The sequence below is a fragment of the Pristis pectinata genome, chromosome 5 (assembly GCF_009764475.1).
Source record: "Pristis pectinata isolate sPriPec2 chromosome 5, sPriPec2.1.pri, whole genome shotgun sequence".
Taxonomy (NCBI): Eukaryota; Metazoa; Chordata; class Chondrichthyes; order Rhinopristiformes; family Pristidae; genus Pristis; species Pristis pectinata.
Genome location: NC_067409.1, coordinates 140,101 through 156,475, shown reverse-complemented (window position 1 = coordinate 156,475; position 16,375 = coordinate 140,101). Strand labels below are relative to the sequence as shown.

At 53.3% G+C, this 16,375-nt stretch overlaps 1 protein-coding gene across 1 annotated transcript in view; it reads left to right on the top strand.

Moving 5' to 3' along the window:
• Positions 1-16,375, top strand: part of LOC127571037 (plectin-like) — a 108,529-nt gene that overhangs the window by 35,641 nt on the left and 56,513 nt on the right. Inside the window, 14 exon segments of the mRNA XM_052017034.1 lie at positions 3,173-3,327; positions 4,218-4,527; positions 4,829-4,906; positions 6,603-6,764; positions 7,032-7,136; positions 8,808-8,903; positions 9,751-9,876; positions 10,854-11,006; positions 11,215-11,369; positions 11,956-12,082; positions 12,558-12,741; positions 14,227-14,384; positions 14,977-15,155; positions 16,098-16,236. Of these exon segments, the coding sequence (XP_051872994.1) occupies positions 3,173-3,327; positions 4,218-4,527; positions 4,829-4,906; positions 6,603-6,764; positions 7,032-7,136; positions 8,808-8,903; positions 9,751-9,876; positions 10,854-11,006; positions 11,215-11,369; positions 11,956-12,082; positions 12,558-12,741; positions 14,227-14,384; positions 14,977-15,155; positions 16,098-16,236 (2,127 nt within the window).

The window sequence follows — 16,375 nt, the reverse complement described above, 5'->3', positions numbered from 1 at the left end:
AGTGGGTCAGGGGAGAGGAAGGGGCGAAGGGGGAAATATGAGGACAGAGTAAAGCAGTGGGGTAGAGAGGGAATTCCCTGTACAGCAAAAGAGTCAATCGGCACTCTGGCCTTGCAGGGCTACGTGAGGGCAATTGGCGGAGAGAAATATTGCAGGAGAAACACCGTCATTGTCACTGCATCAAGATTTGAAATGCACTGCTCTGTAACCAAGGCAGGAAACATTCCCTCAGCAACCTGATGAGGCAGGTTGAAAGTTATACCTGAAAGGTAGTGAGGCACTCCCTCAGTACTGCCCCTATTTAGAAACAATACAAAAGTTTTTTCAACTAAAAGCACTACAAAAAGACATACATATGCAGAACTACAATTAGCACAAGAATCACAACAACAAAAGAACTATGCAGATGCATAACAACAGCAGATGCAAACTAAACTACAGCAAAACACACCAAATCAAAATACCATTAATACCTTTTTTTAACATAATACAAAATTTTATTCAGCTAAAAGCACTGCAATCTCCGGTCATCTTACCTTTACTCTAGTCATCCTCCTGTTTTTCACATGCAAGTAGAATGCCTTGAGGTTTTCCTTAAGCCTACTCACCAAGGCCTTCTCATGCCCCCTTCTAGCTCCCCTAAATCGATTCTTAAGCTCCTTCCTGGCTACCTTGTAACTCTCCAGGGCCCTGTCTGATCCTTGCTTCCTAAACATTAAGTAAGCTTCTTTCTTCCTCTGCACTAGATATTGCATATGTCTTGTCAACCACGGTTCCTTCACCCTACCATCCTTTTCCTGCCTCAGTGGGACAATCCTATCCAGAACCCCATGCAAGTGATCTCTAAACAACCTCCACATTTCCATTGTGCATTTCCCTGAGTACGTCTGTTCCCGATTTACACTCCCAAAGTTCCTGCCTAGTAGCATCACAGTTCCCCCTTGCCCAAATACTTTCCCATATCATCTGCTCCTATCTCTCTCCAAGGCAAGGTCAGGGAGTTGTGGTCACTGTCTCCGAAATGCTCTCCCACCGAGAGATCTGAAACCTGATCAGGCACATTGCCTAGTTCATTGCTCATTACCAAGAAAGTTCACCAGTGCCTCTTCTTCCTCAGGAGGCTAAAGAAATTTGGTTTGTCCCCTTTGACTCTCACCAACTTTTACCGATGCACCATAGCTCTGGATGTATCACGGCTTGATACGACAACTGCTCTGCCCAGGACCGCAAGAAGCTGCAGAGAGTTGTGGACACAGCCCAGCGCATCACGGACACCAGCCTCCCCTCTTTGGACTCTGTCTTTACCTCTCATCTTGGTGTAGCAGCCAGCATAATCAAAGACCCCACCCACCTGAGATATTCTCTCTTCTCTCCTCTTCCATCAGGTAGAAGATACAGGTGCCTGAGGGCACGTACCACCAGACTTAAGGACAGCTTCTACCCCACTGTGATAAGATTGAACAGTTCCCTTATACAATGAGATGGACTATGACCTCACGGTCTACCTTGTTGTGACCTGGCACCTTACTGCACTGCACTTTCTCTGTAGCTGTGACACTTTACTCTGTACTGTTACTGTTTTTACCTGTACTACATCAATGCACTCTGTACTGACCCAATGTAACTGCACTGTGTAATGAATTGACCTGTACGATTAGTTTGTAAGACAAGCTTTTCACTGTACCTCAGTACAAGTGACAATAATAAACCAATACCACCAATAGTACCAGGTCCAGATTGGCCTCTCCTCTAGTTGGCCTGTCAACATATTGTGTCAGGAATCCTTCCTGGACACACCGAACAAATTCCACCCCAACCAAACCTTTTGCACTAAGCAGGTGTCAATCAATATTAGGGAAGTTGAAATCACCCATGACAACAAAGTTGTTATTTTTGCACCTTTCCAAAATCTGCCTCCTGATCTGCTCCTCAGCATCTCCGTTGCTACTGGGGCAGGGGTCTGTAGAATACTCCCAACAGAGTGATCGCTCCCTTCCTGTTTCTGACTTCCACCCACACTGACTCAGTGGACGATTCCTCCAGGACATCCTCCCTTTCTACAGCTGTGACACTGTCCCTGATCAGCAAAGCCACTCCCCACCTCTTTTACCTCAGTCCCGGTCCCTTTTGAAACATCTAAACCCTGGAACATCCAGCAGCCCTTCCTGCCCTTACGACAGCCAAGTCTCTGTAATGGCCACCACATCATAGTTCCATGTACTTACCCACACTCTAAGTTCATCATCCTTGTTCCTGATACATCTTGCATTAAAATAGACACATTGCAACCCATCCAACTTCAACCCATCCACCCATCAGTTGGAAATGTGGGCAGAGAATTGGCAGATTGAGTTTAATCCGGACAAGTGTGAGGTGTTGCACTTTGGGAGGTCAAATGCAAGAAGAAAAGTACACAGTAAATGACAGGACCCTGAGGAGCACTGATGTACAGAGAGATCTTGGGGAGCAAGTCCACAGCTCCCTGAAAGTGGCAACACAAGTAGATAGGGTGGTAGTAGGGTGATAGTGATCAGGTTGGGTAGGGCGGTGACAGGTTAGTGGAAAACTGGAAGATTGGGAAAACTTTAAAAAGCAACAAAGAACCACTAAGCAAGCAACAAAGAAACTAGCACAAAATATAAAAACAGATAGTAAAAGGTTTTTATAATTATATAGAGGGGAGGGGTGACGAGGGGAGGGGTGACGAGGGGGGTACGGGAGTGACGAGGGGGCAGTGACGAAGGGGAGGGGAGATGAGGGGAGGGGAGATGAGGGGAGGAATGACAACGGGGGAGTGACGGGGGGGTGATGAGGGGAGGGGTGACATGGGGAGGAATAAAGGGGAGGGGTGATGAGGGGGGTAACGGGGAGTGACGAGGGGGCAGTGACGAGGGGAGGGGTGACGAGGGTGACGAGGGGAGGGGTGACGAGGGGGAGTGACGAGGGGAGGGGTGGAGGGGAGAGGGGAGGGATGGGGTGCGAGGGGTGACGAGGGTGACGAGGGGAGGGGTGACGACGGGGGGCAGAGACGAGCGAGGGGGGGGTGATGAGGGGAGGGGTGACGAGGGTGACGGGGGAGGGGTGACGAGGGGGTGGGGGGGGGGGGGGGGGGGGGGGGTGACAGAGGAAGGACAACAGGATGAGGAGTGACGGGATCTCTTCCCCTGCGCAGGACATCCGCCTGGTGAATGCAGGCAAGGCTCCCACCAACACGGCCCTGCTGGAACACGACCTGGACAAGGTGGACGGGCTGATCCGCAGCCTGTTCAACGATGTGCAGGCACTGAAGGACGGGCGCCACCCACAGGCTGAGTCCATGTACCGCAGGTGGGTGCACCGTGGGGGCAATGGTGGTGGGGTGGGGGGTCAACGAGAGGAGTCACAGCATCACACAGCACAGAAACAGGCCCTTCGGCCCAACTGGTCCATGCCAGCCAAGATTCCCATCTAAGCCAGTCCCATTTGCCTGCGTTTGGCCCATATCCCTCTAAACCTTCCCCATCCATGGACCTGTCCGAGTGTCTTTTAAATGTTGTTGATGTTCCTGCCTCACTGCTTCCTCTGGCAGCTCGTTCCACACACTGACCACCCTTGCATGAAAAAAATAACTCTTCAGGTCACCTTTAAGCTTCTCCCCTCTCACTTTAACCTGTGCCCCTGGGGTATAGGACCTAATTTGGGCAGATGGGATCGGGGTACAGGACCTAACATGGGCAGATGGGATCAGCATAGAGAGCCGAAAAGGTCAGCAGGGCCTGTTTCTGTGCCGTACAAATCCATATCTCTCACCCCTCCCCCTACTCCCTCCCTCCCCCCTCCCTCTTCTCCACCCTTCCCTCCCCCCTCCCTCTTCTCCTACCCCTTCCCTCTTCTCCTACCCCTTCCCTCTTCCTACCCTTTCCCTCCCCTTCCTCCCCCTCCTCTCTCCCTTTCTCCCCTCTCTCCCTTTCTCCCCTCCCCCTCCCCATTCTCCCTCCCCCATCTCCCCCCATCTCCCCCCCCTCCCCTCCCCCCTCCTCTCACCCCTCAACTCTTTCAGCCTCACTCTATCACCTTTTCTATCCCTTCCCCATTCAATCCCCTCCTTCTGCCCACCCCTCTCCCTCCCCCTCCCTCCCTCCACCGCTCCCCCACAGTTTGACTATTCCATGGGTGCCTGTTGTTTTGGGGGGTAATGGGTGTGTTTCTGCCCCTGTAATGCCCCTCGCTGTTGTCAGGGTGTTCCGCCTGCACGAGTTCCTGGTGGCCACTCGCACTGACTACTCTCTGCGCTTCAAGTCGGGGGTACAGACGGCCGCTCAGGCACCCAGTGTTTCCACGGCGAAGGTGAGCCTGGCAGCGGACGGAGCGGCACTTCAGTACATCCAGGACCTGCTGTTGTGGGTGGAGGAGAACCAGCGGGGCATCGACGTGTCTGAGTGGGGAGTGGACCTGCCCACGGTGCAGTCCCACCTGGGCGGCCACCGAGGGCTGCACCAGTCCATCGAGGATTTCCGGCCCAAGATCGAGAGGGCACGGGCCGATGAGGTGAGAGGTTGCGCGCACACGCACTACATGCACATCACACCCATCACACACGTATACACACACACTGCACACATCACACACGTATACACACATGTAGACACACATCACACACACACACAACATATACACAGTCACACATGCACATACACACAACACACACACACACACACACACACACGTGCTCACGTGCTTCACTTCGGAGGGAGAACAGATCCCCCCCCCTCCCTGTGACTGTGAGGGTTGGGTGGGGACCCCGTGGTCAGTCGGTGTGAAAACTAACAGAACCATTTGATCCCCACAGCCCCACCTCTCACCGGGGAGCCACACTGCCTACTGTGACTACCTGAGTAAACTGGACCTTCAGTACGCCAAGTTGTTGGTGAGTGTCTCAGTCCCAACCGTCCTGTCACCGTGAACGCTGGGTCAGCACTGGGGGCAGAGGGGTCAAACCGGGGGCAGAGGGGTCAGCACCAGGGGCAGATGGGTCAATACTGGGGGCAGATGGGTCAGCACTGGGGGGAGAGGGGTTACCAACACATCTTTATTCACCTGACCCCTCTCCTCACCCCTCACCGACTCCCTTTACCTTCTCAATCTGTCTCCTATCCTGGTACCTTTCACACTGCTTCTCCATGCCCCTCCCCCTGACCCTTTCCCCCTCACCAATTGCCCCTCACACCACCTCCCCTTTCTGTCTCCCCTCACCCCTTGCCCTGACCCCATCTCTCTTTGCCTCCATCTCCCCTTGCCCCTTCCCCTGACCAGTTGGCCCTCTCCCCTGGCCACGCAACAGCTAGCCCTGCTTCACTGGGCTGGCACCTCAGCATCTCTGGGTACATCTGGTGCTGCTCCCAAGCTGCCATCTGCACCCGTCACTGACCCAGGGCCAATCAATGTCCTGACAGTGATGGTGAGAGAGGGGTGCACCAGGCCGTAAGGTGACACATTGTTGGGGTGACCATTTCTGCTGTTGATGGTCTACAGGGACTTGTGGACACCCGGCTTTGAGCTGCAGGATCTGCTGAGTCCGTCCCATTTAGTGCAAATTGTAGAGGCCCACAACACGATGGAGGGTGTCCTCGCTGTGAAGGTGGAACCATCTCCACAGGGACTGTGGGGTGGTCACCTCTCCCACTGCTCTCATGGACAGATGTGTCTGCCAGAGGTGGACTGGTGGGGACAAGGTTACGTCAGTCTGTCCCTGGTTCACTCACGAGCTGCCACAGACCGGTCCGACAGCAGTGTCCTTCGGGGGGACGGTAGGAGGAGGTTTCCTTCTCCACCTGATGTCATGAGACTTCATGGGGTCTGGAGTCAATGTTGAGACCAGGGCCCTCCCACCTCCCACCTCCTGCTTCCCCTGGTGCATATGTCCTGCTGGTAGGACAGGATGTGCCCTGGGACTGTGACAGAGGAGTCTGGCTCATTGTCTGCAGGCCTGTGTGAGCACACCTGTGTGAGCACACCTGTGTTAGACTGTTGCTGGAGCAGCCTGTGGGACAGATGTCCCCAGATGTTTGTGATAAAGGTTTTGCAATGTCACTGGGCTGGGAACAACTTTTCCATCCCATGGTCCAATGCAGCTTTCTGAATCCATGGCCAGCTCAATCTCAGGTGGTCAGTCTGACCTTCCTTCTCTGTTAGAAGCTGGTGGTAACGGTACAACTGAGGGGGCTGGGTCACTTCCAGAGGTATTTGAGTCAATCTGGTTGGGGGGTCTGAAGTGTCCATGAGCAGATGGGCAAGGAGAGCAGATTCCTTCCTGAAGGCCATGAGGTGAACCAGACATGTCAAGGACAGCCTGACAATGAACATTAATGGGTGGTCATCAGTTCTGGTTATTGATCACCGGACCTGTATTAGTGAAGGAGGGACCCTTAGGGTCGACAGTCTGAAACACTCACAGCATACAGCAGCTCAGGAGCACTCAGCATAGCCATCGTGTCGGCCCCCTCACCTCAACAAACTGCCCCTTGCCAAATGCCAGGCCCATTCGACCACACCTTGCCCCCTCCCCACACCACTGTCACGTCGGCTCTCTCCTTCACTCACTCACTCTCGGGTTTTCTGTCCAGAACTCCTCCAAGTCCCGCCTGCGTAACCTAGAGAGCCTGAACACGTTTGTTTCCATGGCAACAAAGGAGTTGATGTGGCTGAATGACAAAGAGGAGGAGGAGGTGAATTACGATTGGAGCGACCGTAACACCAACATGGCGGCCAAGAAGGACAACTACTCGGTACGGGTGAGAGGCTCGGTCACAGACGTGGTGGAATGGTGACCAAGTGTGAAGCAGGGTGGGGCCTCAGTGAGTGTGGCTTCATCAGGAATGTGTTGGAAGATGAGAGAGAGAGAGCTCCAGGTGAATGAGTATGATCCAGTGTGTGGGTGTGAGCATGGTAGTGTGAGCTCTGTGAGTGTGAGCACGGTAGGTGTGAGCTCTGTGAGTATGAGCACTGTGGATGTGATCTCCCAGGAAGTGTGTTTACTCTGTGTGTGTTTACAGGGGCTGATGAAAGAGTTGGAATCCAAGGAGAGGAAGGTGAATTCCATTCAGAACATGGGAGAAAAGTTGCTACGGGATGGACATCCAGCCAAGCAGACGGTTGATGTAAGCTGTCAGCCCTTGCCCCAGAAACCCCTGCTGTCCATGCCAATACCATCCCCAGAAATCCTGCTATCTGTGCCAATACCACCTCTGATCGAAGGAGGAGGCCATTCCACCCCTCTACTTGCTCTGCTGTTCATCAGGACCATGGCTGACCACCTATCTCAGCACATTTTCCTGCACTGTCCCACCTCATCAGTTCCATTTGTCAATCTCTGTAACGGATGAATGCAGTGATTGAGCTCCAGAGCATCCACCACACTGAATTCCAAAGTTCACCACCTACTGAGTGAAGACATTTCTCATATCAGTCCTGAACAGCTGACCTCAGCCTGAGTAACAAGCTCCCTGGCTTGTCTTTGCTGCTCTTAAATAATGTGCAACATTATCCACTTTCCAGTCTTCCAGAACTTCACCTATATCTAAAGATGAAGCAAATACCTCTGCAAGGGCCTCCACAATTCCTTCTCCAGCTTCCCACATAGTCAGAGGATGCACTGGGTCGGGCCCTGGGGATTTATCCACCTTAATGCGCTTTAAGGCCACCAAGACCTCCTCCCTGGTATTTTCTTTGTGGTCAGACATCATCATGCATTTCCCCCATTTCCTTAGCTTCCATCATTTTCTCTACAGTAAAAACTGAAGAGAAATATTCATTAAACATCTCTCCCATTTGCTTTGGCTCCACACACAGACGGCCCTGCTGATCTTTAAGGGGACCTATTCTCTCCCTAGCCACCCTTTTCCTCTTAATATAGTAATATCTCTTAGGATTTTCCTTAATCCTTAATCCTGCTTGCCAGATCCATCTCATGCCTTTTTTTGCCTTCCTGATTTCCACCTTGAGGATACTCCTACACTTCTCATAGTCATCAGGGATTCGCTTGTTCCTGATAGCCTGAACCCAATGTATGCCGCCTTCTTTTTCTTGACCAGGGCCTCAATATCCCTCGTCAGCCAGGGTTCCCTAAACTTGCCATGTTCACCCTTCACCCCAGCAGGAACTCGCTGCCCCTGGACACACTTTTAAAAGCCTCCCACTTGCCAGTCCCCTAGCAAAGTCTCAACCGATCGACTTCTGCAGGTTCCTAACTCCCCAAAGTTGGCTCTGCCTTGCTCAGGGCCCTGCCCTGTGCCTACTCACGTCTCCTGTGGAGAGAATGTGAGTGAAATGTGGCAGAGAGCAGACGAGGGAGAGCAACAGGTGAAGACAGCAGTCTAAAATGTAACACAAGGTTATGACTAAACACACATCTGGCCTGTCACAGCAAGACATAGAAACACAGAAAACCTACAGCACAGTTCAGGCCCTTCAGCCACAAAGCTGTGCCGAACATGTCCCTACCCTAGAAATTATTAGGCTTACCCACAGCCCTTTATTTTACTCAGCTCCACGTACCTATCTAACAGTCTCTTAAAAGACCCTATCGTATCCGCCTCCACCACCGTTGCCGGCAGCCCATTCCACACACTCACCACTCTCTGAGTACCTACTCCCCAGCATTTATTGATCCTCCCTCAGCAGCCATTTCTGCGGTCAGTGCTGGGGGGTGCGGCACTGAGGTCAAAGTCAGCCATGATCTTGTTGTAGTGTGGAGCAGGTACCAGGGCCAAATGGCCTCCTCCTGCTGTCCCATCCTTGTCTTTTACACACATACCCTCTTGTGTTGTCAGGCATTTATGGCAGCTCTCCAGACCCAGTGGAGTTGGATCCTTCAGCTGTGCTGCTGCATTGAGGCTCACTTGAAGGAGAACACGGCCTACTTTCAGGTACGCATGGCTTGGACCTGCGGTTGGACGAAGCGTTGAGATGATGTGGATGAGTGATGATGGGTTGGGGTGTGGGTGAGAGCAGTGGTGGGTCTGATCTGACGGTAGTACTGTGGGAGGCAAATGCTGCAGGGCACTCCTGAGGGAGGGTTGTTGGGAATATCAGGCCTGGGATATCCAGGAGTTTCGGGAGGTGAACAGGCCGGAGGTTTTGCGGAGGGAGGGAAAGGGTTTGACCGTGAATGAGAGGAATCAGCTGAAGTACAAACAGAACTGGCTGCAGAGAGAGGAACAGTTAACGGTTCCGGACCAGGACCATCAGGACTGGGAGAGAGAGAAAACAAGTTGTTGAAAGTTGTTTCTCTTTCCCAGTCCTGATGAAGGTCCAAGACCTGAACTGTTCTGTCCACAGACATTGTCTGACCTGCTGAGTGTCTCTAGCATTTTCTGTTTTGAGTTCAGCTACAAGCTCTCACTGAAATAAGACACCCAAGATGTTTGATAGTGCCATTTACACAAAATTAAGCCAAACAAAATGTGGAGAGGTCAGGACTGGTGATTGAAAGAGGTTATTCTGGTCAGGAGGGAGAGGTGCAGATGGACTAGGGAAAGAATTCCAGAGCTTGCGACAGGGCACGCACCACTAAACCAGAGGTGTGGGAGGGTTCAAAGGATTCCAGAGATGTCAGGCTAAGGACAGGCTAGAAAATGAGGAGGTGAATTCTGGGCACGAGTCCAGGAACCATCAAGGAAGGGGGGAAGGGGAAGGAGAGGGGTTAACGATCCGGAGATGTGAGGGACGGGTGTGGCTCTGATCGCAGATTGATGTTCCCTGAACTCCCTCCAGTTTTTCGCAGATGTGAAGGATGCTGAGAATTTCCTCAAGAAGTTGCAGGAGTCGATGAGGAAGAAGTACACATGTGACCGATCACTGACAGTGACACGGCTGGAGGATCTGCTGCAGGATTCCATCGTACGTCACCCTACGGCTCACCCTCAGGAGCACACCCAATGGTCACACCCTCCCACTGCACTCCCCATCACACTCACTGCCACACTCCCCCTCCCTGTCACACTCACTCCCCATCACATTCACTCCTTGTCACACTACACTCCCGTCACACTGCACACCCTCCCACTGCACTCTCCGTCACAATCACTGCCACACTCCCCCTCCCTGTCACACTCACTGCCACACTCACACTCACTGCCACACTCACTCCCATCACACACTGCCACACTCACACTCACTGCCACACTCACACTCACTGCCACATTCCCCCTCCCCATCACACTCACTCCGTCACACTCACTGTCACACTCCCTGTCACACTCACTGCCACACTCACACTCACTGCCACACTTCCCCCATCACACTCACACTCATTGCCACACTCTCCCTCCCCATCATACTCACTCCGTCACACTCACTGCCACACTCTCTCTCCCCGTCACACTCACTCCCCGGCACACTCACTGCCACACTCACACTCACTGCCATGCTCCCCCTTCCCGTCACTCTCTCTCCCCGTCTCACTCACTCCCCGTCACACTCACTCCCCATCACACTCACTGCCACACTCCCCCTTTCCTTCACACTCACTCGCCGTCACACTCCCCATTACTCCCCCAATACTCTCTCCGTCGCACCGTCCACGTCACATTCACTCCCCATCATTTCCCCAGCACTCTCCCCATCACACTGTCTCCCTGTCACACCCACTCCTCGTCACTCTCCCGTCACACTCACTCCATCCCACTCTCTCTCCCCGTCAACCCTCCCCATCACACTCACTCCCCATCACACCCCCTCCCCGACACACTCACTCGCTGACACACTCACTCGCCGACACACTTCCTCCCATTACACTCTCCCCGTTACATTCCCTGTCACACACACCCTCTGCCCTGTGAACTCTGCACTAATTCCTATGTCCGTCCGGGTTTCAGGCTGAGAAGGAGCAACTCTCGGATTACAAAGCCCACCTGAGCGGCCTGAGCAAACGGGCAAAGACCATCGTCCAGCTGAAGCCTCGTAACCCAGCGTACCCTCTGAGGGCAAAGATTCTGGTGCAGGCAGTGTGTGACTACAAGCAGATGGAGGTGAGGGAGGCAGAGGGCAGGGTAGGGTAGGGAGGGAGGAGGGAGAGAGGGAGGGTAGGGAGGAGGGAGAGAGGGAGGGGAGGGAGGAAGGAAAGAGGGAGGGAGAGAGAGAGGAGAGGAGAGAGACGGGGCGGGAGAGAGAGGGGGGAGGGAGAGGGGAGGAGTGTCCGGGACCCAGCGAGTGTTGATCTGTGTCTCGGACCCCCAGATCACGGTGAACAAAGGAGATGAGTATGTCCTCGTCAGCAACAGCCAACCGTCCAAGTGGAAGGTGGTGAGTGCGTCAGGGAGCGAAGCCCTCGTCCCCTCCATCTGTTTCATGGTTCCCCCCACAAACAAAGAGGCCCTGGACAGCGTGAGCAGGTAAGGATGTCTCTTCACACACACCCCGACGTATACATCCTCGTACACACACCCTCGTACACACACCCCTCACACACCCGACACACACCACACACCCTCGTACACGCACTCACACACATGCCCTCGCACACACCCCGACACACACATACACACACCCCCTCGTATACACGCCCTCGTACACACCCCCCGACACACACCCCCGACACACCCTCACACACACAACCTCTCACACACACACACACCCCTCACTCACTCTCTCACACACACACACACACACACACACATCCATCTACTCGACAGCACCTCCCAAACTGAGGACCTTACGGACAGGGTCTCCAAGTGACACCCCACCCTGACTGGGAACTAGGTCACCGCTCCCTGGCCATCACTGGGTGTAACCCCTGGCACTCCCTGTCCAACAGCTGTGGGAACACCTTCAGCACACAGACTGCAGCCATTCACAAGAGCCTCTGTCCCCCCCCCCCCCCCCCACCTTCTCCAGGCAGTGAGGGTGGTGTCCAGATGCTGGAAACATAGAATCCGGAGGTGGTGCTGACCCTCCTGACGGTGTGTCTGTGTTTTCCAGGCTTGAGAACAGCCACCAGTCTATCGTGAGTCAGTGGCACCAGCTCCACACCGACATGCAGAGCCTCCTGCCCTGGTTGTACCTGAACCGTGACATGCAGCTCGTGCGTTCCTGGACCCTGCTGATGGTGAGTCTCAGTGGCAGCTCGTCTGCTCCCCACCTCCCCTGGGGTCTGCTTCCCCACACCCCCAGGTCTGCTCCTACCCCTCATCCACCCCCTCCAGGGTCTGATCCCCCTCCCCCCGCGTCTGCTCCCCACTCCCGCCATCTGCTCCTCCCCCTCCCCTTCCCCCCGGGTCTGCTTCTCCCTCACCCTCTCCTCTGCCACTCTCCCTCCCTCCGTCACCCATATGCTCCTATCCCTCCCCCTCCATCCCACCCTGTTAGCTCCTCCCCTCCCCCTCCCCCCATGTCCGCTACACCCCATCACTCCCTCCCCCTCTCCTCCCCCTCCCCTCCCTCAGACCCTCTGCCGCTCTCCCTCCCTCCCCTCCCCTCTCCTCCATCTCTCACTCTCCTTCCCTCACCCTCTCTGTCTCTACCTCCTCCTCCCTCGCCCCCTGCCCTTTGCCCCTCTGATGGAGACTGGACCACCTTTGCAGTTTCGGAGTCTGGATCGCGAGGAGTACAAGCGTCTGCTCTCCACCCTGGACCAACACTACCAGGACTTCCTGCGGCTGAGCCAGGACTCTCATATGTTCGGACCGGACGACCGGCTCCAGATCGAGAGGGAGTACAAACTGACCACCCAACATTACGAGAAGCTGCTGCGGAGCCTCGAGAAGGGTATGGAGTCACGTAGATCAGTGGGGGAGTGACGTGGGTCAGTGGGGGAGTGACGTAGATCAGTGGGGAGTGACGTGGGTCAGTGGGGAGTGACGTAGATCAATGGGGGAGTGACATGGATCAGTGTGAGTGACTTAGACTGGTGGGGAGTTTGTATAGAGAGAGTGGGGGGGGAGTGATGCAGGAGGCTGGGGTCACCGACTGTACCCTGATCAACCTTTTAGAGATTCACAGAGGAGGGATGCATAGAGTCACACAGCACGATAACAGGCCATTTGGCCCAACTTGTCCATGCCGACCAAGATTCCCATCTAAGTTAGTCCAGTTTGCCCATGTTTGGCCCATGTCCCTTTAAACCTTTCCTATGCATGGACCTGTCCGAGTGTCTTTTAAATGTTGTTAATGTAACCTGCCTCACCCACTTCCTCTGGCAGATCGTTCCACATACTGACCCCCCTCTGGGTGGAAAAGTTGCCCCTCAGGTTCCTATTAACAGCCTGTCCTGGTCAAATCACGTCAATGCCACAACCAAGAAAGCTCACCAGTGCCTCTACTTCCTCAGGAGGCTAAAGAAATTTGGTTTGTCCCCTTTGGCTCTTAAGTATCCTATCTGGATGTATCGCAGCTTGGTACGGCAACTGCTCTGCACAGGACCACAAGAAACTGCAGAGAGTTGTGGACATAGCCCAGTGCATCATGGACACCAGCCTCCCCTCCTTGGACTCTGTCTTTACCTCTCATTGTCTTGGTGAAGCAGCCAGCATAATCAAAGACCCCACCCACCTGGGACATTCTCTCTTCTCTCCTCTTCCATCGTGTAGAAGATATAGGAGCCTGAGGGCACATACCACCAGACTTAAGGACAGCTTCTACCCCACTGTGATAAGACTATTGAACGGTTCCTTTATACAATGAGATGGACTCTGACCTCACGATCTACCTTGTTGTGACCTTGCACCTTATTGCACTGCACTTTCTCTGTAGCTGTGACACTTTACTCTGTACTGTTATTGTTTTTACCTGTACTACATCAATGCACTCTGTACTAACCCAATGTAACTGCACTGTGTAATGAATTGATCTGTACGATCAGTTTGTAAGACAAGCTTTTCACTGTACCTTGGTACAAGTGACAATAATAAACCAATACCAATACCAAAAATCTCTCCCCTCTAACCTTAAACCTGTGCCCTCCAGTTTTAGACTCCCCTACCCTGGGGAAAAGACTGTGACCACCCATCCTGTCTGTGCCCCTCATGATTTTCCTACACTCTATGATGTCATCCCTCATCCTTCACTCCAGGGTAAACTGTCCCAGCCTGTCCGTATAACTCCCATCCTGGCCACATCCTGGTGAGAGCTGGCAGTGGCAGGAAACTGCAGGCTGCAGCAAGTGTCAATGTTAGGACAGATGTTGGGAAGTTCAGAGGTTGAGGGACAGATGTTTCCAGGAGGGGTGGTTTTAACCTTCTGCCCTGTGTGCAGGTGAGGAAGCCGAGCTGAGCTGTAAGACATTTGTGACACAGCTGAAGGATATTCGCTTGCAGCTGGAGCGATGTGAAGATCGAACGATTCACAAGATACGTCAGCCGCTGGACAGAGAACCTCTGCGTGATTGCACACAGCGAATGACTGAACAGCGGGTAGGCTGATCTATCCCGAACTGGAGCCCCTCTGGGAACTGCCCACGGGATGGAACCGGTCAGGGAGTCGAGTACAGGCACACTGTTGTCATCAGCGGTGGTGAGCCTTGTTGCTGCTTGCCTGTTGCACCTACTGCTGAACACAGCTTATCCAGCACTGGTTAATGTGTGATGCCTCTGTTGTTGAACAGCAGCTGGGCATTCCCAAAATGCTTGGCTCCCTCAGAGAAGGAACTCATCAGTCTCACACCTCGAAGCCTCCCCTCCTCACAACATGCTGCCCCCTTAGTACCACCCCTCCTGCAATGCGGTGCTCCCTCAGTGCTGCCCCCCCACACAGTGTGACATTCCCTCACTGGCCCTCCCCCCCACTGCCCCTCCCTCAGCACTATTCCTGTGATCAGGTTGGGATGTACCCAGGAGGTTTGGACTACACTGATTGGAATCCACAGATACTCGGCCACTCTCTGGTGACCAGGGTTACTGTTCTGTCTCCCTCAGCCACTCTCTGGTGACCAGGGTTAATGTTCTGTCTCCCTTGGCCACTCTCTGTGACCAGGGTTAATCTTCTGTCTCCCTCTCTGCCCTGCAGAAAATTCACTCGGAGCTGGAAGGGATTAAAATGAACCTGAACTCTGTGACTGAGAAGACGGAGAAGGTGCTGTCCGCCCCTGAGCAGCTCAGCAGTGCCCCCGTGCTCCGTTCTGAACTCGACCTCACTCTCCAGAAGATGGACCGAGTCTACAGCCTCTCTTCTGTGTATCTGGAGAAGTGAGTCCAAGTGCTCAGAACCCCTATGGTGTGGGCTGTGTGAGAGATGCATGTTCTTATGGAGGGGCTGCAGAGAAGGTTCACCAGACTGGTTCGTGGGATGTCAGGGCTGACAACACAGATCAGGACAACTGGTCTTGTATTCACTAGAGGTTAGAAGAATGAGAGGGAACCTCATTGAAACAGAACAGGATGGAGCAGATGCTGGTTGGATGTTCCTGACGGTGGGGAAGTCAAGAATAAGAGGTCAGAGAAGAAGAGTTTGGGTACACTACACAAGGGAAAATGTCTTCACCCAGAGTGTGGTGAATCTGTGTAGTTCTCTACCACAGAAAGCAGTTGAGGCCAAATCATTAAATATATTCAATAGAAGTTAGTAGTTCTTTGAGCTAAAGGGGTCAACGAATGTGGGGAGGGGACAGGAACAGGGTACTGAATTTGGAGGATCAGCCATGACCGAGTTCAGTAACAGAGCAGACTCGAAGGGCTGAATGGTCGACACCTGGTCCTACTTCCTCAGTTTCTCTGGAGGACTCTGAGAGTGATCTGATCACACTTTCCGATTTCAGAGGAACTTAGCGGGTCAGGCAGCATCTGTAGAGGGAGTCCAGGTGAAGGGTCTTGACCAAAAACATCAACTGTCCACTTCCCTCCACAGATCCTGCCTCCAGCAGTTGGTGTGTTGCTGTAGGTTCCGGCATCTGCAGTGTCTGTCTCTCCACTTTCTGATTTGTCATTGCCTTGTGAAGTATGGCAGCTCAGAACTGGGCATCCATGAGGCATTGTTGACCAAGATCTCGTATATCCCACACACTACCGTTATCATCAGCCCTGGTTCAGTGGGAGTGCAGAAAGGCTAGCAATGATTGCTAGCCCTGTTCTGTCTGTTAACATTAGTTGCCTCACATCTATCACTCAGGATCTTGCACCCTCTGTTCACAGACTGAAGACCATTGAGGTGGTTATTCGCAGTACACAAGAGGCTGAAGACCTGGTGAAAAAATACGAGAGGCAGCTGCGAGAGGTGAACAGTGTTCCTGCTGACACCAAGTCCCTGGAGGCCTACAAACATCAGCTGAAGGTGGGTTTGTGCATTGACCACAGAGCAAGTCATTGAATCCAGAGTGATTGTGTCAATCACAGTGTGCAGAGTGACGATGAGAATCTGAAAACCTTTTCTAAGTACATCAGAAGCAAGAAGGTAGTTAAGAAAGGGATAG